This window comes from Manacus vitellinus, unplaced genomic scaffold (genome assembly GCF_001715985.3).
Source record: "Manacus vitellinus isolate BGI_N305 unplaced genomic scaffold, ASM171598v3 scaffold_0_pilon, whole genome shotgun sequence".
Classification (NCBI taxonomy): Eukaryota; Metazoa; Chordata; class Aves; order Passeriformes; family Pipridae; genus Manacus; species Manacus vitellinus.
This window is the reverse complement of record NW_021938789.1, coordinates 3,142,395-3,165,743: the sequence shown is the minus strand read 5'-3', so window position 1 is coordinate 3,165,743 and position 23,349 is coordinate 3,142,395. Positions and strand designations below refer to the sequence as shown.

General features: G+C 37.4%; 1 protein-coding gene across 4 annotated transcripts in view; it reads right to left on the bottom strand.

The window, feature by feature from the left end:
* Positions 1-776: 776 nt before the first annotated feature.
* FAM193A (family with sequence similarity 193 member A) overlaps positions 777-23,349 on the bottom strand; it is a 45,391-nt gene continuing 22,818 nt past the window's right edge. For all 4 annotated transcript variants that reach the window (XM_018088802.1, XM_008920931.2, XM_025896359.1 and 1 more), the window contains 11 exons: positions 22,148-22,301; positions 21,867-22,046; positions 18,638-18,889; positions 16,504-16,702; positions 14,958-15,230; positions 14,336-14,618; positions 12,240-12,426; positions 10,223-10,453; positions 7,521-8,358; positions 4,492-4,573; positions 777-1,641 (listed from right to left, as the gene is read on the bottom strand). In XM_018088802.1, coding sequence (XP_017944291.1) covers positions 1,548-1,641; positions 4,492-4,573; positions 7,521-8,358; positions 10,223-10,453; positions 12,240-12,426; positions 14,336-14,618; positions 14,958-15,230; positions 16,504-16,702; positions 18,638-18,889; positions 21,867-22,046; positions 22,148-22,301 — 2,773 coding nt within the window. In that variant the 3' untranslated portion in view covers positions 777-1,547. The remainder of the gene's footprint in view (positions 1,642-4,491; positions 4,574-7,520; positions 8,359-10,222; positions 10,454-12,239; positions 12,427-14,335; positions 14,619-14,957; positions 15,231-16,503; positions 16,703-18,637; positions 18,890-21,866; positions 22,047-22,147; positions 22,302-23,349) is intronic.

The window sequence follows — 23,349 nt, the reverse complement described above, 5'->3', positions numbered from 1 at the left end:
ATTCTGTACCAGCAGCACACACCGGGAGAGGAGCTCCAGAACTAAAAAGAAGGATCTGAAGTTGTGTGGGTCACAGAAAAATATGCATTAACAAGTAGAAGAAAGAAAATTGTAGAATGGTTCTGGAAAAGGATATTAATGGGCTTTGAAGCTGTATTGTACTTTTAAATATGTGCTGAGTGGAAATTCCTTTTTCTTAAAAAAGAAAAAAAGAAAAAAAAGAAAAAAGGAGATGACCACCTTACAACATGGTATGGTCATCTAGAAGTAAAAACACTTCTGTTGTCTTTATTCTGAAAAGAGTATCAGAAAAACTTCTACAAGTGCACTTTACACAGATCAAATTCCTAAATGACCTATCTTCTATCTTCTTTCTCACTGGGCATACTGTGAAACTGTAAAACATCACTATACTGTTAACTATTTACATGACAGTAGCACTGAGCCTACCTACTTCACTTCTGCACTGATATTAAATTGGAAATTTCTCTATTATCTTGTTTCTCACCAATTATCCACTGAAATAGAAACATTAAAGTAATTCACAGAAACTTAGTTCCACAATTCAGCAGGAGCCTTTCTCATTCTAGCAGACAGCAGTTTTCCTATTATGTGAGCTGGCAAACAAAGAATATGCAAAAGTTAATTAGCATTCACTGACCAATTCTGACACACAATGAAATTTAGTTTAGAAAACTTTTTTTCTGTAGGTTTCTTTCTTCCCCTTCCCCACCCAAGCAGGAAAAAAGCAAGACACAAGTTGTCTGCCATACTAATGTATTCCATCTTTCAAAAAGAAAGACATGATTTTAATATTACTTAACAATATGTTAAAAAAGTAGCCAGTTAGGCTTCAGTGTTAATACAATTATACACTCTATAACAGATTTGATAGTGTGAGTACTGTTCTTTTTTAAATTTTCTCATTCTGCAAGTATTCTTACACAAGCTGGCTACAAGTCAGGAAAAAAAATCAAAACACAAATAGCGTAACTTGTACACTCTTAAACAGTAGATTGTGAAAGAATTGAGGGAATACTTGTCCCATAAGAGCCTCTTTTTCATGAAGTCATGTCAGGAGAATTCTGGAGCAGATGAAAGCACAACTGACTAGGTCCATTCCTTTGTCAGGAGTCAGAATGACAAAACATAGCTAGATGCAGAAGTGACAGGAGCCACTGCAGATGATGCAACCTAGTATTTTGGCCTCCACCCAAGCCTAAGCAATTTAAAGTCTTTGAGGCCAAGGCATTCAGAAGGAGATGGAAAAGAGCTATTGTTCCAACTCCAACGGCATACAGCTACAATCAAGTAAGTCTCACTCACAGACTACAAGCACACAAGCTAACAAATTCAGGTAGAAAGTGGCAATTTTTCAGTCCGCAAGAATTATCAGGCCAAAGGGTTCAGTGCAGATCCACACAGCACTGGGGACAAGGCAAGGCAGCACTGGCTCAAGACCAGATAAGCTCTCAGCACAGCAGGACAGATAAGTGGAGTTGTCGTTCATTGATTCCTGCAGGGTTCCCTCCCCATCTTGTGTCATTTCAATGTGCAGCAAAGGTGGTTTTTTTCAAGCTAAAATTGGACCAGTTGATGGAAAGTCTCTGCCTCGTCTGTCTGGCAGAATCCAAGCAGAATCTGAAAAGAAAAAAGTGATAAACTGAAATCAATATACACAAAATCAAAACTCCTGTGTTATCCCTCTTTTGAAGAGGAGCTCTCATTCAGAAAGACATAACCTCTTTAAAAAATCATACCTGAAAAACATCACTTGTCCATCACTCAAATACATCACAAACTTTAAACATCACTGTATTATCAGGAGTAAGTGAAGGAGGTAGCAAGGAATGCTGCGTATTTAGCGGCACAGAAGTGAGTTAACCAGAAACAGAGACGGCATCACTGTATTCACCAAAAACCTCTGAAAGGTTACCACTTGAGTGAGTGGTAGGTAGTGGGTAAAGCAGCATCACCAATGGCATGGGACACTGCTGCTTCTCTCCTTAACACAGAGAAGTTACATGTGAGACAAAGACCCAGGGAAAGGAGGCCTGTCTATAATACAGTGGATAACTAGCCCAACATGTCTGGAAAAACACCTTTAGAACAAAAATCCACTTATTCACTTTCACTGAACACAATTTATGGAAGAACACTGGAAAAGGTTGCCACATGCAAGCCTTTCATTACTGTTAATTCATGCTGAAGAACTTTATCGAGGCAAGGTGTAGCTGATTTAGGCTAAAGGCTGCATGACTGCATTAAAGTAGTGTAAACCTCTCTTGAAAGCTTTACTGCTTCTGTAATAACTGAAAGCCAAAAAAGGGGAGCAGACAGAAGGACCACAATAGAACAGGTACAGTGGAAGGTTAAAACTAGGCTTATTTTGTTCTTTCTATGCTAAAGTTGGAAGGAGTTTGCAATATTAATCCTGATGTCAGAGTTTAATTAAAGTATCCATCTATTATGCCACTACAAGTCAAGAAGAAAAGATGAATGAACAAACCATCAGTAAAAAGTATGAATTCAGTGGGCCTGTGCAGCTCAGTGCCATGGTGGGTTACTAAAACAAGCCTTGTTACTAGTCTTCAAAGTATTATGCTGGGAATTAGCAAATTATAGAGAAACCTATATACTAAAAGTACCTTCATGGCATTAAGTACATGTTTTTCTCCCCTAAAACAGCATCAATCAGGGCTTTTCTGAAACCTTTTCTAAGCAGATATACATTAAAAAAATGGACAGTTACACACAATTCCTAACAGATGACAGGAAAGGAGTAGATTACACCAATCACTGAATGAACACAAAACGATCCACTTTAAAGTGCTAACTCTTCATCTGGAATCACATTTGACAAGTTTATCTCCAAAATTCAACTGCACTTCTTCAAATACAAGACACTGTTTCATTCGTCCTACTGTGAGTAAATAACTGATAAAAAGAAATTTGCTACAGATACTGCAAACTTGAATGAAGCTAAGAATATTCCATAACAAAGGCTTATGCTATACTAACACTAGCAGTGTCTAATACACAGTGTATTTCACTTGTAAAACCTACATTCCCATTTAAAAAAAAAATCCTTTAATTGGCACCACTCATAAAAATAACTTTTGAGACTAGAGACCATGCACTGGTGAAAATTTCATCATCTTGTACATTGTAGCTCTGTAAGTAATCAGATACATGCATTTTGCAGTAATACTTAGCAGCAGTTGTATTCTGTTCTTTTGCAAGACCCAGACACACACTACACCCCAGGCACAAAGGCTATGAAAACTATATAAATTTAGAAGAGAAATTGATGCTGAAAGTCCTTGCTTAAAAAACTCATCCTTTAAACAAATAGCTTTTGTTGCTTTGTGAAATAATACTGTTGAGTCCTGAATTATTCAAGTCAGCAAACTGAGTTATTTGTAACTTTTCAGATTTGGCTAAAAGGCTCACTAAATGTATTAATGGGAAATTAGCACACTCAGCCAACATTAAAGAACACAAACTGAGTGATTGTGTGGATTGAGTGGACTTTAGTGCTACAGGAGAACATGTGCTACACTATTTAAACATGAGCTGTCTCCTTATATTTGAGGAATTTAAAAGTAACTAATATCAGAGAATCACAGAACATTCTGAGTTGGAAGGGACTCACAAGGATCAAGTCCAACTCTCAATACGATGCATAAATCCCCAAATCAACCAAAATGCACAGAAGAAAAAGCTTTCACAAGGAAAGGTTCATGCTATTCTTTTACTGTCACTGTAATAGGCCAGGCTGGATGGAGCTCTGAGCAACCTGATCCAGTGAAAGGTGTCCCTGCCCATAGCAGGGGGTTGTAACTAGATGGTCTTTAAGGTCTCTTTCAACCCAGGCCATTCTATGATTTTATGATAAGCATCCCTTCTTAATGATTTGCATAAATTAATATCCCACAGTTATATCATCTCTACTTTGTGTATAGAATTCTGATTAATAGCTCCTGTAAACAAGGAAGAAAACAAGGAACAAACCTTTCTGAAGTATCTGTTTGGAAATTTAAACAGTAAGGTTTTATTTGCTCAGCAGTTAAAATAACGTTAGGTTTTTCTTTTCTTTTTTCTTAAACACTAATCAGTTATTTGGCCTATGTGGAAAATAAAGGAAATATTCATGCAAACTTTATTTTGAAAAAAAAAAGAAAGCTACCAGAGAATATTCTAAAGCCTCGATGAGAACCTGGGGGGGACACAGATAATTCTGGCACTCATTTCTGTATTTGTGCTATTCAGCTATGAGCTGTGCCCACAGATCACAGCTCTGGTGACTGTTTCAGTACTCAACTGTAACAGGATTTGCTATGTTACACACAGTGCAACACAGGCTTTTCTGCCAGGAGCTAGTTATTAAACTGTGGGTTGGTGTGCTGGAGTTGTTTTTGTTTGTTTTACAACCATGACATATGGAAAGAAGCAACAACAGTTTTATGTGTAGAGATTACAGAACTTTACCTTTTAAAATACTCCACTTCTCTCTCTGTTTCATCCATTTCCACGCTGTCTAGATCAATGTCTTTGGGTAGAAACACATCATCTACAAAGAAAAAGGATGACACTATGATAGATTCCATGGGGAGGGGGGAAGGAGAGAGGAAGAAGCTTGAAGAAGCTGCATTGAAGATGTTTTTGGAGAACTGACTGAACTTTGTAGACTATTGATTATTCATATTTAAGCTGAATTAATAATTAATAATACATATTTATAATTAAAAAGACACTTCTTAAAACCCCTATACTAGTATCTCTGCCCAGTCTTTAAGGAGTTACACTGGGAATAAGGAAGAGATTAATAAACAGTAAATTTACTGATTTCATGGGTTGCAAAAAGATACCATAAACCTGGAATATGCGTGACAATATTCAAATTATCCAAAGGGCTCAATGAATTAGATACCTGTTGAATGTCTGAAATTCATTGATCTTATTACTAAAAAGGTAGCTTTGGAAATATTTTTAAAATAGTATTTGTATAGAAAAATACTTTAAGAATTCTGGGTTTCTACAGCTGCTGTACTCCCTCTGGGACATGATCACCAGGCTGTGTCTGAAAGAGTTTAAGTCATGCTAGCTACCATTAGGGTTTGTTTTTTTAAAAAAACCCCCCCACATTTAACACATTAATATATGACCTGAATTTAGGTCTCAGCTATAGCAAAAAAGTCACCATAAAAGTCTCTTGGTATATTGTACTAGCTCAGTGTATGGTTCTCTTTTGTACTTTAAAAAGAAATAAATCAGAAAGCATAATTTTTTGTAAAATCAATTTGAACATTTTCCTCTTGAAATTTCTTTTGTGACCACATATATACTCCAATCTCATTTCTGAAGCTGCTTCACAAAACATTCCAAAAAGGCTGAGACAAAGAAACTAACCAAAACCACCAAATACACACCTGGACCCCAGAATCCTTGAGATTATGAGAATGGACAACACTCTTCTAAAGACACTTCTGGTGGTTTAAAAGTTGCATGTATTTGCTGTTTAACTTACTCTGAAGAAGCAGAAGGCCCTATAAACACAGGGTTTCCCTAACACTCCTAGTTTTCTTCAGCCTCTTTATAACAAGAAGTTAAAATACTCTGCCAGAATACATTTTTTTAAGAAACAGAGATCCCACCAAAAGCAATAATGTTCACTGCTTTAACAGTTCATTTTAAAACCCAGTTAAAACCCCCTAGCTTTGTTACCTCCTCTTCATGTTCTCAATTACCCAACTTTTCAATTTTTTTCTCAGTTCATTTTTTGTGTCTTTGCTAATTTTGTACATCAACCTTATGTCTTAAAAGAATTACAACCACATGAAAAAAAATGTATATTACAGTATCTTTCTTGTAGCTCCAAAGTCAGAACTACTTAAAGCAGAAATCCAGTCCCAACTCCAGAGAGAGCAGCACAATTCTCTCAGAAACATGTCCCTGTGTTTTTTCACACCTAAGCATTAACTTTCAGAAACTGTAAGTATACTTGATTTAAGCAGCAGAAAACAACACTGGGGACAGGGAGGAGGACAAGATGCAGGAAGGTACCTGCATTCTCCTACAGTAAATGCCCTCCATCACCACCACCCTCTTCAATATTTTCTCCTTCAAATGTCTCCAGTCTCCTCTTTCTGCTCCCAGTTCTGGAGCTTTATCTTGCTCCAATCACTGGAGTACATTCTTCTTGGTAAATTAAAAAAGCCAAACCCCAAACACACCACAAGAACTAAAGGTATCAGAGAAAATGGTTCCATGCAGTGGTTTAATGCTGTATTGCTGCTCCACTGACATGGAATGGAAACATTAAACATAAGATTTAAAAAGAAAGACTGGTGGGTTGACCCAACCCAACCATGAAACCACAAAAAAAAGCAAAGCTGGGTTCTACACCTAGCACTTCCAACAACCATGAATTAGGTTTACATTTTTGTAACAAAGCTTAACAAACAAATATTCTGAAACTCTGGCAGAGACTGCCGAAGGATTAAGGTCTGCTATGCTGATGTGCTTATCAGTCAGAACGGCAGCAAGAACTGCCATCATTTCATTTTTGCAGGGTTACCACTCGGCTACCAGGTGATCCCAGGGGAATGACCCGGTGCTCTGAGCAGAGCCATGTCCACACCACAGAACTGCCACCTCGACTGGCAGTCCCAGCAGGGACCAAGCATGTGCAGGAATAAGGAATAACCTGGTGCCTGAGAACGGCAGTTTAACTGGTGTGCTGACAAAGCCAACCAGGCAGCACTGCACATGCTTCTCAGCTCTGGTATTAGCTTTTGGATGTGTTCAGGCAAACAAAGAATAAGCTGGAAATAAAATTTTTCAATGTAACTTGCTTGAGTCAACTCAATCTCCCATGGTTTTATTCTTTCTATCAGATAAATAAAAAAATTCTGTTTACTATGACAAGCTAAAACGAGAACACAATATTATCAACTAATTAACAATCCACTGCAACTTTTCACTTGGGCAAAAACAGTAAATTAGTTTTTTTTATTTACTTACCTGTTAATGTAATGAATATAAGAAAGGAATTATTTCCACTGGAAAAATGCATATTTATGCATGAATGACCATTCTTTGACAGTGGAATCCCCTTATTTCTCTTGCTTAAAGAATAAGATCAACTTCATACTATACTATACTATGCCATATGAAAAACAACCTCACTTTTGAAGAAATTCAAAATGGATTTCAGCATACTATTGAATTAAATTATATATTTATTTTAAGCAAGACAGGCTTTCCAGAAGACTGGCTTTCTTAACTGACAAAAACCCCACACAAAACCTGCTATTTAATTTTTGAAAATATCCTACACCTCTTTACTAGAACTCTATCCATCTCTTAATTGTTACAGTTCTGATGACTTGAGTTTTTCTGACACATTTCTCAAATTTACATTGGCAGAAAGGTCTGAAGATAAAGATGTCAGACTTCTGGATTTAAATGGTAACAATACAAACAACCCAAGTTCTTCAACTTTCTTACACACTTACCAATGGAATTGTTGACTTTGTCCCCTTTTTTCTTCTTGTTTTTCTTGTTCTTGCCTTTTGGTTGAGGAGAATCTGCAAGTATTAGCTTATTATTTTGCTGCTGTTCACTTGGTGAAGGGGATTCACTTGTTATGGGTGCTTTCTCTTCCTTTACATGGTTCAACTGTTTTTTGTTGTTATTGTTCATTTTCTTCTCATCCTTTTTAGGTTCTGCGAGTGTTGGGAGCTCTGCTGCTTTTGCTTTGGATTCTATTTGGTTTCTGGTTTTAGTCTGAATCTCAGCTGCTTTGGGGGATTCAACAGGCTTTTTCACTTGCTCAACACATGATTTGTTTATCTGCTTTAGTTTCTGTTTGCTGTTTCCTTCTTTATGTTGATGCATAATATCAAGCAGAAAAGAGAGGGGCTCATGCTGCTTTACACTGCCCTCTTTCTGATAGAGCAGCTTTGAGTCTCTAGTGTTTACACTGGATAGTTCACAGCCCGTCTCTAGAACTGGCCTCTGTTCTGTGTGGTTCACGTGTCTCGACAGTGAACCGGAGGTTTCAATCTTTTCTGATTGTTCAAGTGTACCATTCTGAATGTCTTCGGGTGCGTTTGGGACAGGTTCCTTCACTGCCTGGCAGTTTCGAGTGAGCATGTCCACCTTCTGGCAGTCCTTACTGCTTCGTTCTTTCTTCTTTTTCTTTACAGCCCGCAGCTGCTGAAGTTCTTGAAGCCGCTGTAATTCCTGTTTCAGCCTCTCTTCTTCCTCTTCCTCACGCCGCCTCTGTTCCTCGAGCAACTGGTGATGCTCCCTCTCTCTGGCTTCAGCTTCGAGTCGAGCTTTCTCTTCAAGCTGCAAATTAAAAATAGGTTTATGGAAAGTGACAAATATTTTGGAAATTTAGAGTTTTAGGGATTATTACAACTTTTCTCTATGAACTTTATAAATACTAAGATGTGAACATATGAACATACTTAATCCACAAGTCTGCAGAGCAAGTAAATAACTACACAAAATCTGCCCTTTTAAGCACACTACAATCCTTTCTATATTTCCATTTTCTACATTTCTGTGACTCATCTGACTGTTGTTAATACCAACTGTTGATCTTCTCTTTGCTATTGCTAAGCCTAACTTCCTATCAAACCCTTCTATATCCACAAAAATCTGCTGAAAACAAAACCTTCAGCTGCTTTCTCAACGACTGTGTTTATTAGTAAGGTAACTCATGTTTGCATCAGGTTGTATCTTTTACCTTTTCTCTTCCTATGGCAGCAGAGTTGCTCTGTTTCACTGTTCAGGAACTTTAGGAAGAGCAATCATTAAAAACATGCACCAAAACACTGAGCACATAATAGTTACACTGAAAGTTGTCAAAAATACTAAGGGTAGCAAAGTTTTCTATTGTCATCCCTAAGTTCATTAACCAAAGCAAAGGCACAAGGGATTTTTTCCTGCCAATACTGCCAATGCCTAAAACTTTGCTGTGCAGCACTGAACTTGCATCATTAGCAAAATGAATGAAAGTCATACACCAAGAACAATCATGACCATTTATTTTCTTGCACATTTATAGGTTCCTGTATGGCATTACTTTTTCAGTTATGGAAGTCATGCAAAAAACCCGTGAGAATCTTCCACTTTTTATGCTCGAAGTGCATTGCAAGAGCAAAGTGAATTTTGCATCTGAGTTTTACTAAATTAATTTTATTTATAAATAATCCACTAAGCCTTCAAGATGATGAACAGTGCTACAACACGAACCTAAAGAATTTAACTAGTGAACATTAGGTCTTCCAAACCCATGGAATCATTTAAAGAATGCAGAAGTAGAGTCAGAAGGAAATCCACAAACAAGAAAATATTTACAGCGTGGTCACATAACATGCCTACCAGACTTCAAAAAACATTCAGCAACCAATCTTATTGTGCTTTGGACTGAAACCTAAGGCTGATACCTGAATTGCAGTAAGAAAAGCAGATGTCCTGCTTGTTCCAATTAAAAAAAAAATTTACTCTAGTAACTCAGCAAATACTGTTTTCAAAAAAATAATTTCACTGTTACATACTGGAGGGGTTTAGAAATCTTTTTTGCCAATTCTCATTTGAAAGCAATCTGTAATTTTTTCTTCTTTGCCCCCTCTCTGCAGCTTGCCACTTCACTCCAGCTTGGGATAACCCTTTGTGTCATCATTTGGCACAGCAGTTAACCTCTGTCAAACAGGACAGCAAGGTGCACAGTGCTAGCATTCTAAAAATATCAAACTTCAACTCTTCCTCTCTCATAAAAGCACTGACCTGTGTTCCCTGGCCTCCTACAGAGATACTTTACCATAATCATTATCCCAATACAGAAACACTGGCTTTCTAACTTCCCCCACTTCTAAATGTCATTGCTACAAAATAATAAAATTCTTAATGTTTCTGACACTCAGAAATAACTTTCTTAAGTGTGGGAAATTCCAGTATAAAGCTGACTTGCACCAAAACACATGGAAATGACACTGTGAGGAATATTCCCCGTCTACTACCGTAACTCCTTAGGTAGCATCAGAACAGGTAAGCTGGCTGTGTGGAAACAAACAGGCAGTCTACCATAAACTATGCAGAAAACACTTACAGCACTATTATAAATTCAGTGTACAGTGGCATACTTACAGAGACTGCACAGATTCAAAAACATGGGGTCTAGGATAAATGTACTTTCATGTCTTACCTTCCTTTGCTTATGTCTGGCTCGCTTGGCTGCACGAGAACTGCTTACTGGTTTGGTTTCAGAGCTGTTTATAAACTGTAGCAAGTCTTCCACCTTTCGATGGTCAACAACACTTTCCCTTTCAGAGATCTGATCTGGCTTCTTCGGCTGCTCTTCTTTCCTTTTTGTTAAACGTAAACGAAGTTTTTCTCGCATCTCTGCATAATTCCTACTGGTTGGGGCAGCCGGAGGCTGAAGGACACAAGACAAAAATGTAGTGACCAAATGGAAAAATTTCACTGACCTAATACTTTTGAGATTTAGGAATTTTTGAGACCTTCAAATAATGTGGAAGGTCCAAAGCTGACTATCAAACTCCTCATTGTTTGTAGGTGCACCTAAAAGTGAATTTGACCAGCAACAGACCTGTCAGACATGGTGCTGGCTTGTGAACTACGTTTTCCAACTGAAAGAATGACTGATCTTGAAGAGGATCACGTGAGTGAGAAGACAAAGAAATTTTCAAAAGCAAGAAAAGAGATTTCCGTATTCCTCTGTGATTGGTATACCATATCTGAGAATTTGAAAGGAGCAGACATTTGCTGTTTTTATTTTCTATGAAGTCTGTTTCAGAGTTTGGGCTACACGGGCCCCTGGGCTATAACTGTGAAGGGCTGATTATCTTGCTCTGTGCCAGCATCCCCTACAGCAGAGTCACATCAATAACTTAACACTGCTGCAAGTGGAATCCTTGCATCATGTTTTATATCTGTATTCCCACTCACTGCTCCTGCCTCTCAGCTCCCTCATTCCTCCTCCCCTCCTGACGCCTTACCCTCTCCCCTCCTGTACTGGACCTGGTGCCCATCTATTTGCAGCTACACCAGTTCAACTCATTAAACCAGCAAAACAAAGGTAACTATCAAACACAGATAAACCTTGAACATGGTGGGAACACACAAGGAGAAATGGTATCCCCTCCCTGCCATTTCAGCCACAGGGGTTTTTAATTCACTTCAAGCACCAAGATGAAACTGCATTTGATGCAATCCATGGCCTACAAACTGAGCTTTTATTTCAAATGGGAAAAGTGCCAGTGACTCAAATTCTACTACTGAGCTGATTATTAAAACAGATTATACACTGATTTACATTTAAAGAAAAAACTACATATGGCAGCTTGACAGCTTTTAGCATTTCATTTGTGCAATTGAAAATATATGTTTACAAGACTTCACTAGACATGTTGCTGGTATGAAGTTAACTTATGGATTCTTCAAATAAAGTCTAAAGTATTAAAATAAAGAACGTAAAAGATTCTGTATAACCTGCATGCATTAGAACTTCATAATTTCTTCAAAACATCCTTTAAATACAAATACACGTCAGTGCCTATCAAAATACACCAGTAAAGAAAACAGTTTGTAACTCTGAAAACAGTGAAAATGCAGTTTGGGCTTTCCTTGGATAAAAATATAATTCAAACTTCCATGGCCTACATTCTAGGTAAGAATAGGTGTTTTTCCTTTTTTTTTTTTTTTAAATCAAGTTTAAGTGAATACTTCAAGGATTGGTATTTTTACAGATGGGAGAATGGCTCATAAATTGCCACAAAGATGAAATGGTTCGTAAATTGCCACAAAGATGTAAACTAATATCCTATATAAAGTGTACTTTTACCCAAACTCATCACATTTATTATAATTACAGTACTACAGATGAGTGCATGAATTTTGTAAAGTTATTGAAATGGCTCAATAACCCTGTCTGCAGTTTCAGTCAAACATGGTATCTATTATCCAAGTCAGTTGCTTCCTAAATCTTTTAGTCATTTTTATAGCTCTTGAATGTTTTCAACTGTAAAGGTTTGTTTCAATTCTTCATTTCAAAGGAAAATTACTTTCTAAGTCCTTTTACAACTTCTCTTGAGTGAGTTCCAATGCCACCCCCTTAGTTGCAGTCTGATAAATCACATGCAATCAATGATGAGTAAGTGACAAAAGACCAAACAAAAGCAATTTAAAATACAACAACTTACTCCTCCATGGCCGAAGAACTCACAGTAACAGCAGTCACAGTATTTTCCTTCCTTCTGATTTGTGGATGTTGAGGTACTGGAGCTATGCTCTGAACAACTATCTTCATCTTGGCTCTCCTCTCCATCATACTGTTGATGATCATACGTGTTACTGTTCTCACAGCGATGGCCCTCACAATCAGGATCACTATATTAAATTAAAAAAAAGCTTATAAAAACTCTAATGATAATAGAGAAGGTATTTGAAAAAAAAAAAAACCCAAACCAAAAAACCCACAAAAACCAAAACAACAAAACAAAAAACCACCAACCACATACATTTATATGTACATCTACCAGGAACAATGATTCTCAAATTGGGATATCAGGCACCAGTATTGTACCCAACCCTAAAGCCTTCATCCACTAGTTTGCAAATGGAGACATTCCAAACCAAGCAGAAGGTAAACTGATACTTGGGAAAGAGGTTTATAAAAAAATTAACCTAGTGACTCACTGAACAAGTAGAAGTAAGAATAAGTTTTGGAACTGTTCTTCCTGGCTTTCAACAGGTAAAAGTATTTCAGAAGTAGTGATTCTAGATATTTTAAATTAATGCTTTTGAAACTGTTGCCCATCTCATCGCTTGTGGTCTGAAGAAAGCTTTGCAGTTGCAAATTCCCTGGTTTTAGATTGATTTGCAAGCTCTTGACTTAAATAAAAAACCCAAGGTCAGCTAAAACAAAAATGTTCCCATTACCCTGTTTGAAGAGGAAATACTAGTATGTCTCTTCAATAAGCCTGTACAGGGCAGTTGATTTCCTCCAGAGCTCTGTATAACTGTGCACCCAACATATCTACTGTCCAGTTCTTCTAAAACTGATGTGATTTTTCTTCAAAAGAAAGCAGTATTAAAAAACCCCCTCACTTGTCTAGGACTAGCATTTCCTTGTTTATGTTAGAAAGGTGAAAACAGGCCATAATCTGTCTTGCCTACCAAATTTATATAAATCTTCTTTCTAACCTCACTCCCCTTCCCCAGAATGCAATCACTGCTTCTGGGTTGTTGTCTCCCAGTTCATTCTTTTACAAACTAAAAATATCAAGTTAGCACCTGGAGATGATGAGAACAGTTGGCTGTTGTGTTCAATGGCCCATATTCAGTTATCTCCCTGCACCAGAAAATTTCTTTACAAAATAGCAATAAATTCTCATGTATGAAACAACAGTTACTTATTTTGTGACACCACCAATGAAACCAGTTGATAGCAGAAATAAGGGCATTTTTAGAAGCACTTTAGGTGTGCAGTTACCAAACTCTACCTAAACCTTGCATCTTCCTCTGAAAACCTATAGTAGCCAGAAGGCTACATTCACAGCATCCATGATCACAGCCCTACAGGTCACAGAGCCCTTAGAGCAATGACTCAGCTGCTTTTCTGCCTCCACCCTCCAGACTTATCAAATAGTTGGCACCACTGTCAGTCTTCCACAATACAGAACACTACCAGAAGACAGCTCCACCAAACTCCTCCCAAGCTCCCAGACCTCTGACAACCTTTAGAAATCACATCCTTCCACACTATAACCACTGTATAAATGGTGGGACTGATACCTAAGAAGTCTTGAGTGTAGTCAGGAAAATGTGCTACCATGCGGCAGGTTTCAAGACCACATATGACCTTTTCATATTTTGAGCTAAATTACAGACTCCATAAGTTTTCACAGCTTTCCATTCCCGCTTGCCACGTAGTGCCAAAATGACAGAAAACTGGTACATTATACAACAGGTTTGTGTCTCAGCAGCAGCAATCACTACTGGCAATGACAGAGTAAAAAAAAAGTAGAGTTGGACTCGTGTATCCCCAGGTAATGTTTCTAAAAGTGAGCAAACATTTGTTTTTAGGACTCTAAATTCAGTAACTAGACTCTGCAATGGAAATAGTATTTGTGAAGTCTCACACCAAGTTCCATACTAAGTATCTGTGCTCAGTTTCATTTGCTGAACACACAGACAGCTCTTCTTTCACACTACAACCAGAGGCAAAGGAGAAGAGGTATCTGTATTTTCATTTCCCTTCTATTGTAAAAAACAAGAATAACCACACCAAACTTACCTGCAGACACTTGGTGGGGCACTTGCAGAGCTGTCTGTGGTTGAAGTAGGAGGTGCAACTGTAGTAGGACAAAGACCTGAATGAGGATCCACAAATCCAGGGGCTGTTGCAGCAGTTTTGGGGAAAGGAGGAGCAGCAAGGTTTGGAAGATGTGGTGTAGAGGCTGGAGACAGTGCAGCAGGAGACAGTGAAGGAAGGGATGCTAAACTGGTAGGACTATTTCGTGGTGCAACTGGTGCAGAATGTCTATGGTCCTCTTTATTAATATTGTGGAACACTTCACCTGAATTGGGGAGGAAAAGAAAACACAATTAAAAATAATTAACAGGTCTCCATTAACTACCCAAACAATCATATGAAGTGTTGGATGTTCTCAGTTTCTCTAAAAATCAGAAGTATTTCAACACATTTCTATTACCAGTTTCAAACCCTGACATCAAGGTCTTTCACAAAGTTCTTTAATCCAGGATTACAGAGACTAACTCAGGAGTAATAACAACAGCCATTGACGAAAATCATCAAGATACAATATAACCAAAAGAAACACATACATAAATCTTCATGATTAGCTAAAGGTACTCGAGCCAGTTACTAAAGCTGTATGTGAATTACACATGCTTACCTATTGATGAAGGTCTCTTGGATGATACTTTGAATTGGTTGCTGCTTGACTGCACCGTAGTTGCTGTACAGGAGACAGAAGAAGTGGCAGAAGAAGTTGCCATGACAACTTTATTAGCTTCCATAAAGGCATCCTGGAAATTGTACAGACATTTCTTCTTTGCAGCATTTTTTTTCTCTTTGCTGTCAGTAACTGCTGTTGTTTCATTGCTAGATGTAGTAGGAAGTGCTTCGGGTCTTATTTCTGAGAGTGCTGGTGCTAATATATCACTCCCTTCAATTGAAACACACATAGTAATTCAGAATCACAGAATTACAGAATTGTCTTTATGGGATTTAGAATTAAGCATTCATTAATTTAGAAGCAGACAAGCAAAGATATATTTTGTTAGTGTTGGCTTAGTATGATTAGTGAAGGGAATTCTCCTTTCCCCGTTCCTCCTCCCCAGATAATGGAGATGTAACAAAAAGTGCTGTGAAGTCACAGAGCAGAAATCACAAACCTTAAAGTTACAATTGTAAGAAGACTACTAAATATGTGTTAACAAGCAGCAAAGATGCTACAGATATCTTCATCCATTTAGAATTAAAAAATTAAAATTGGACACCATTTTACATGCTAAGTATATAATCTTAATATCTCAAGTCCAGGTTAGCCATGCAACAATTATAACCACAAACAACATATCCTTTTATCAGTACAACATGATAAATCTTATCTTTATTTATTTGACATTCCAGTTAACTACAGTAACACCTTTGTGATAGACCTTCCACCCAAATGTGCCACCACCCATCTGCTGGAACAGCTACCCATGACTACATTTGTAAATGGATGAGCTATCCTATGGAGGAAGTTTTCTGGATGTTTTTAATGTCTTTCCTTTTAAATATCACTGTAGTAACCTGACACAAGTTAGCAGCAGATCAGCCTGAAAAAAAAAGCCAAAACACAAACCCAAACTTCCCTTTTCATATGAGTCAAATGAAATAAAAAAGGCATTATAATATTTGCTGTGATGCGACTGGAAAGTTTTCTTTCTCTCTGTAATTTCTCTTTTATTCTCTTTCACTTTAACCATTAGTGTTTGCAAAGGCTTCCTCGCTTAAATTAATCTTTTTCTTGATTTATGTCTCTGTCTTTCTGAATGACAATGCAGTTATCTCTGTGCATTATAAGAAGGAGGATGTAGTACCATGTTACCAGTGCTCTTACTAGCCTGTAGAAATAAGGCAGGCCTTTGTGGCAGAATTCTAGAAGTTATTTAACTTTCTCCTTACTTCCCATTTCTCTACAGTCTTAAACTTCTGAAGACAACCATAACTCTACAATGACCATAGATGAAAAACAGCATGCTATTCTTCTGCCTTTACCATCTTCTCCCCAGTACATAAGAATTTATTTTTCAATTTTCAGCCCCACTGTAGTAGAAGTGGCAGCAAATCTGCCAGAATCTCATCTTATAAAACCACGATGCTCCTGAAAAAAACCCCTATAAAACACAAGGCTTTTAACTACTCAGTGTGAAGTAGTAACAAACCCTCACCAGGAATTGTGTCAGGCAAAAATGTAGCAGGATTCCAGTTCTTGTCATTCATCATCTCTGAACCCCAAAGACTTATAAATTTAGAGCTATTCCAATCTGGAGTGCTCCCAAAACAGCTTGGATAAATATGATCTTGGAGAGATGCATTGAATACTTGATGCTTGTTTGTATGATTCTGAACTGGAGCTGGTGGTAATGCCTACAAAAATAAAGAGTATTTTCCTCATTAATATTCTGTTTGCTTACACAGTCACTCCAACAGCAATATTCAAATCACAGTGTTTTAACTGTGAAAAGCATTATAAAAAGCATAATAAACAATATTTCCAAGAATGATAAAAAAACCTGATTTGTTGATTATTAATGCAAATAATATATTTCAGATTGTATGTAATGTATGTTTTATACTCAAAAACACTGCTTTTAGATACAGCTAAATGATGAATATAAACATCCAAATCTCAAAAAATATTTGTGTTAATATGTAATTAAAAACACTATTTGTATGAATGTAGAACTTGTCAGTAATTACTACCTTCCAAAGCCCAAGCTGCCTAAACCAATCCTCTCTGACATGCCAATCACTACCACATTACACAATTGTGCAAAAGGGATTACAAACACTTCAGCATTGAAAATAAGGGCAAGAGAAAAAGAAATAAAACACATAAAACATAAAAAAGTTGATTATTTTCTTCCGCTTTTTTTGTCTCCAAGTATTAACAGGTTCCTGACTTTAAATTAACAGGCAAAGAATAAACCTTTTCATTTTAAGAAGCAACTGGAAAAAAAAAAAGGGGGAGGGCATACACTTTCTTCTCCTATAGAGGCAAGTTGTTCTGGCTCACCCCATTTCTTCTGGCTGAAATTGTTTATTTACATTCTAAAATGTAATTTCTCCTACAGACCTTATGCAATTCAAACATTATATTCAACTACTGCCTGCTTTAAAAAAAGGCAAGGAAAAGCAAGTTTATTCTATTTTTGCACTAGATTTGATGCAATGAAAAGCTATGCAGAAGTAGATAAAGATATTAAAAATACCAGTTGAGTCCAATGACATTTCAGACATGAAAGCCTAAACACTCATGGCCAAACAAATTACTTATCTCATTTCTTTATACAGAAGAATTTTCATTATCTGACTAATGGGGAAGGTGGGAGGGGCTGGAATAACATGCATTAAAGAAAATTCATATACATGAGTGCAAAAAACCACTTAATGGGGTTTCAGAAGAACAGTAGCAGTTGTTGCTGGCACACTGCAACAAAGCAAGGGACACTGATAAGACAGGAAAAAAGAAAATAAGTGGATGTTAAGGAGGAAAGTAAGAGTCAGTAACAGTCATCTTGGTGAGCTAATTTACTCTCCTTACAACCACAGGATCACTGGATCAGACCAAAGGGAGACAATAAGAATATGTATCTAATGACAAAGGCTTTGCCATTTTCAGCAGCATCCACAGTTCAACTCATTTAAATAGTGTGTTACTATTAACATCCCGTTAATAGTAACTCTGGTTTTTGACTCCTACTTCTCAAAAGCTGCCACCTGGTCCCAGTTCTTGCTCCATATCTTTCTCTTGTTAATTACCAAGTTTAAGGTCAAAAGAATTTTGCAGAACCTGCAAAAATGCAAGTTCTCTCAAAGCACAACAAAACTTACAAATAAGGCTCCTATGCCTCTGCTTTCTCAAAAAAAAAAAAAAAGAAAATATCACTAACATTTTGAACTACAAATCTCAGAATATTATTGCCAAAATGGAATACTAAATTTTGACCTCTGATATAAATGAAATTAATATTTAATTAGTCCTATTACACTGACTAAAGTCCCATCACTCTTTCCACCATTCAAGACTCATTTGACTCAACACACTTTCTAATCACAGTAAAGACATTATCAGTCTTCCTGACAAAAACTATCCTTAGCCCTTCTGTACCAAATCTTCACCCAGTTCTGAACCTGTCTAATTCCCCACCCCTCACTATTCCTCACAAAAGGAATACTATAAACAAACCACAATGTAAAGCAACTTTTCACTGTTGACTGGTAGTCAGTCATGCTGGTTTGTTCAGATGTACAGCATTTTTCCTGGGATGAGGATGCATCCCTGTCCTTCATCAGGCTTACCTTGTTGTGTGTGAAGGGAGAAGCAGTATACAAGGTGGGATGAATAAGTGGACGAGGCAGATGAGGAATTGTATGCAATGGTATATGCCCATGGATGTGAGGATAAAGATGAAGTGCAGGATGTGCAGGTTTTTCAGGATTCATAAACTGGTGGCCAGCAGGCAGCCTTCCAGTTGCAAGTGCAGGGGCTGTTAGTCCTGAGGCTTCTTGTTTGCAAACGTGACATTCACAAGCATTTGGACCTTGATCAGCCTGTAAAAAAAAAAACAACAAAACCATAACCAAAAAAAGAACCAATTAAAAAATTCAATCTACTCAACAGACAGTAAAAACTTAGTAATCATTATTTCATTATGCATACATCAATTTATATTTTCAGAGCATCCACAAAATTATTTTGTCTAATACCAATGGAAAAGCCTTGTAGTAAAGTGAAAGCATTAATGAAGGATCTTTATCTTACTTAAGAATACCCTAAAACTGACAGCACTTCATACTATACAGACATTTAATGTCCATGATCAGTGACAACAAGCAAAACACTCATACAAAATACTGATACAAGCCTTGACAGTGCTTGATCATTACTAGGAAATTAATTACTCCAGTATACAAAGAAAAAGTTGAATTGGATAAATATTGTCCACAATTTTCCAAGCATACGGAAAAAAGTACATGTAGGAAGTAGTGATAAAGGCTGATTTGCTGATAAAGTTGGAAGTAGTCCTAAGCTGCATTAGGCAGAGCACGGCCAGAATCTGCCAAGGGAAGCAATCTTTCCACTCTGGTTAGCACTGGTGAGACTGGTGCCAGGCTCAGTTCTAGGCTCCCTAGTATGAGAGAGACATGGACACACTGCAGTGAGGCCACTGAAGGACCACAAAGATGATTTAGGCCTCGAAGCATCTGTTAAACAAGGAGAGAATGAGATCACTAGGATTGTTCAGCCTCAACAAAGAAGACCCGGGGATCTTATCCATGTGTGTTCGCTGACTGGCTGGGGAAGAGACAAGTACAAAGAATGGAGCCTGACTCCTCTCAGTGGTGTCCCATGAAAGGGACAGGAGGAAATGGGCAGAGAGCGAAATACAGGAAATTCCACCCTAACCACTGATGTGTGAGAGTGGTTGAACACTGGAACATATTTACCCACAGCAGTTCTGGAGCCTCCATCCTTGACGATACTCAAAACACAACTGGACAGAGTGTTGATCAACCTTCTCTAGATGATCTTGCTTTGAGCAGGAAGGCTGGTCTAGATTATCTCCGGAAGTCCCTTCCAAACTCAACAGTTCTGTGATTGTGTGAAGCTGACATTTCTCATGAAAAAATTCATAATCCCACCAACCACACCTTCTTAGAAACTTTTACTCATCTCAAGGTATTATCAGCCTCTGTTGTCTCAAAAGGACTCAAGACTTTAGAAAAAAAGCAGCCCAGGAAAGAGCAGTTCCATTTACCTCTCTCAGCTCAGTATTTTTTGCTGCCACTGTCACCTGATATTTCACTGAAAGATAATTTTATCAGAAGCAACAGCAGGACCACTTCCCAACTGCTCTTTTTCCCAGCAATATGGAAGTACACATTTTTCCAAAAATGTAACATTAGCTAATTACATTTCTAAAAAAGAATTGACAGGTGATATTCTTCTTAAATATGCCTTCCTCTTAGAAGCAGGGAATTCTTCATTACCACCTAAAAGCATTAAAGCCTTTAAGATGAGATATATTTTAAGAACAAAAGATTTTATAAACCAAACACAATGATTAAATTAATTTGGTGTATAAAGAAGAAAAAAACCCAACTCTCTCAAAAAGGAATAGTATTACTAAGAAACCAACACTAATCTACTAAAAATTAAAAATGGAAAAAAGAAGTCAAACAGAATGATGAGACTCAAAACCTAATTCTGACAAACCTTTGCGTACTGAAAAGGAATCCAAAGAGAGACAGAGATACTGAATAAATGAGCAATCCCGAGAGACAATGCCAAAAAATCTCAAATGCACATGACATGTACCAGTGAAATTAATCACTTAAATACAACACTATACTCACTCAGCTCTGATTAGAAGATCAGACTAAAAAAAGAAAATCACTACGAGTTCCCCAGAATAATTCTGAGAAAATCCCTTTTCCATAAAAAAAATCAAAAAAGTGAAAGGCTAAATCCATCTTTTTATTTTGCATTTTAGTTTGCTTCCCTAAGGCAAGTAGACTTACATAATCTCATTTGATTTTCCACAACAAATGCAGAATCTCTTCACTGGTTTCAAACTAGTTTGACAGAGGTCTCACCCCATGTAAGTACACCACTGGTCAACCATACACAGAAAAAAACCTCTACATACTTGCTGAAAGAAAATCAGTTTACTCTTAACACATGAGAAAATACTTTCAGTGGAAGGTCTTACAAACATCCTAACCAGAGGAGAACACCTACTGGGAGATGACTGTTGTCTAAGCCCTCAAAGGTGCACCAATGTGGATTCTTTTGTACAGTAAGAAATAAAAGTAACATTCTCCCTTCAAAGCAGTGAGTCTGTGTCATAGCTGTGTGGCAACTCAGATTAAAAGCCACCCAACTACAAAAGCAAATCCATCAGATACTTTGCCTTGGCGCTCAGCTGTTAAACTGAACACCACTCCTGGCTGAGCAGATATTCTGGGCATGGTTCTCTGGGTGGTCTGGTGACCTTACAGTCAAGAGCTTAATAATCTTAAACCATTAAAAACAAACAAAATCACACACACCAAGCCCCATGACATAAGTCATGCAATAGATTTAAATACCCAGGGTTTTTCAATGGGGAAGGTTAATCCTCAAATATAATATTAAAAAATACTTAATGTTAACTAAGTACTTGTAACATCCCCCAATTAATTTCAAATAACATAACATTAATATTTAGCAAAGACAAAGGTCAAACTTCCAAACAGAAATGCTCCTTAATGTCTCTCATTCATACAGGCAAGAATAAGTTTTTTACCCTTTTAACTGAAGCCACCTTCAATATGACTTAACATTTTTCAGGTTTTGACTACAGGAAGATATTTGCCATGACAATATAACCTTTAGTCGAAAAATATTTTACATGTCATACTTAACCATTGATAACTTAATATTTTAAAAGTTAAGGAAATAATTGATGATATACATGTCTTCTCATTCAAGCAGCCACATTTCAGAAATTAAATTAGTACAAGGGTTGCTTTTAGATGACTATACCTGTTGACTGGGGTAAGAAGGTGGTGGACTATCCATTTTTGTTTCATCTTTCCTTAAAGCCCTTTTTCCTAGAGATATTTCCTCCTTTTGAGTCCCTGGTGGTTCACCACTGCTCTCCCCATCTGCTTCTTCATCATCTGCTTCTGAAGAACTGCTGCTCGTACTGCTCACCTGAGGAGACTGGAAAACATCAAGTCATTAACACGGGAGTGAAGGACAGGCCTTTCCCCAGTGAGCACATCCAACTGCCAGAAAAAGACAGGACACTGGAAATGCTGTACCTCATCTTTCAATGCCATATTTTCACCTCCACCATTCAGCTCACTGTGAATTCCGTTCATGTTGGCTACAACCTCTGCATCATCGTAGTTATTCAGGGGGTAGATATCAGCAAACTTTGCTGATAATGGTGCAACATCTTCATCATCACTACCACTGAGGGGAAAAGAGGCTTCAATAAATCACAGTGCTCAGTAACCTCAGTTACAGTGAAAGCAGCTAAAACACCAAAATGAAATGAAGTTGAAAGTATCCCTCGTATAAATGTTCAGATTAGGAATCAAAGGATGGTCTCTCAAGTTGTTCAACTGAACCTACACTGTCAAGCAAGTAAAATCAAGCAAACTGCCATATAAATCCTACTGAATGTAGCAGTCGCGTGTCTGAACAACAAGTTCGATCAAAAATGTGATTCTCTGCTGGTTTTTAGTAAAACATTTTTCCACCACTGCTTTCTGAGCAAGAATCTATGGAATTAATAATCACAGGATACGGATGACCTTTAATTTGATGGAAAGAGCCTCATGCCAATGATTTCATTTACAGAAATTGTGATGTGGAAAAAAATACAATATAAAATTCAAGTTTTTCCACATATTAAATGTCAAACCAGTAAGTAGGGAACACTGAACACACCACAGTAACTCTTAAATTTCTCAACAGCAACTAGTTGGTAGACAACCCCACATCTGCTTTTCAGAATCTGCTCTAAAATACTTAATGGAATTTTTTGCCATACATCACGGCTAGGCTTCCCATACAGATAGCTAGTAAAAGAACCTGCATGTTTAATTACTCACTCCAGGGATATGTTGCAAAGATTGGCTAGTTCGTGTTGCTACAACAACCTAGAGTTCTTAGAAGAGTTCTTAAACTGCACACTTTATCTTGTTGCATTCCACAAAATACTGTGCCAAAATCTAATTACATGACGGCACCATCAGGCATATTTCAAATGTGCAATGAAGAAATAAAACACAGCAGATAGTATGAGACACAAGATGGCACCTCCCCAGGGAGCAGTGGTACTTCCCTAAAAATAGGCTTCTGACAGTAAATAATACTTGGATTCAACTGAACTAGCTTCTAAAGAGACAAACTGAACAGTTTTTGACATTTCAGCACCAAAACTAGTGAGAGTTTATGGAAATGGCAAAGCACACACTTAAGAATACACAGCTAAACATACCACCACAAAATCTGT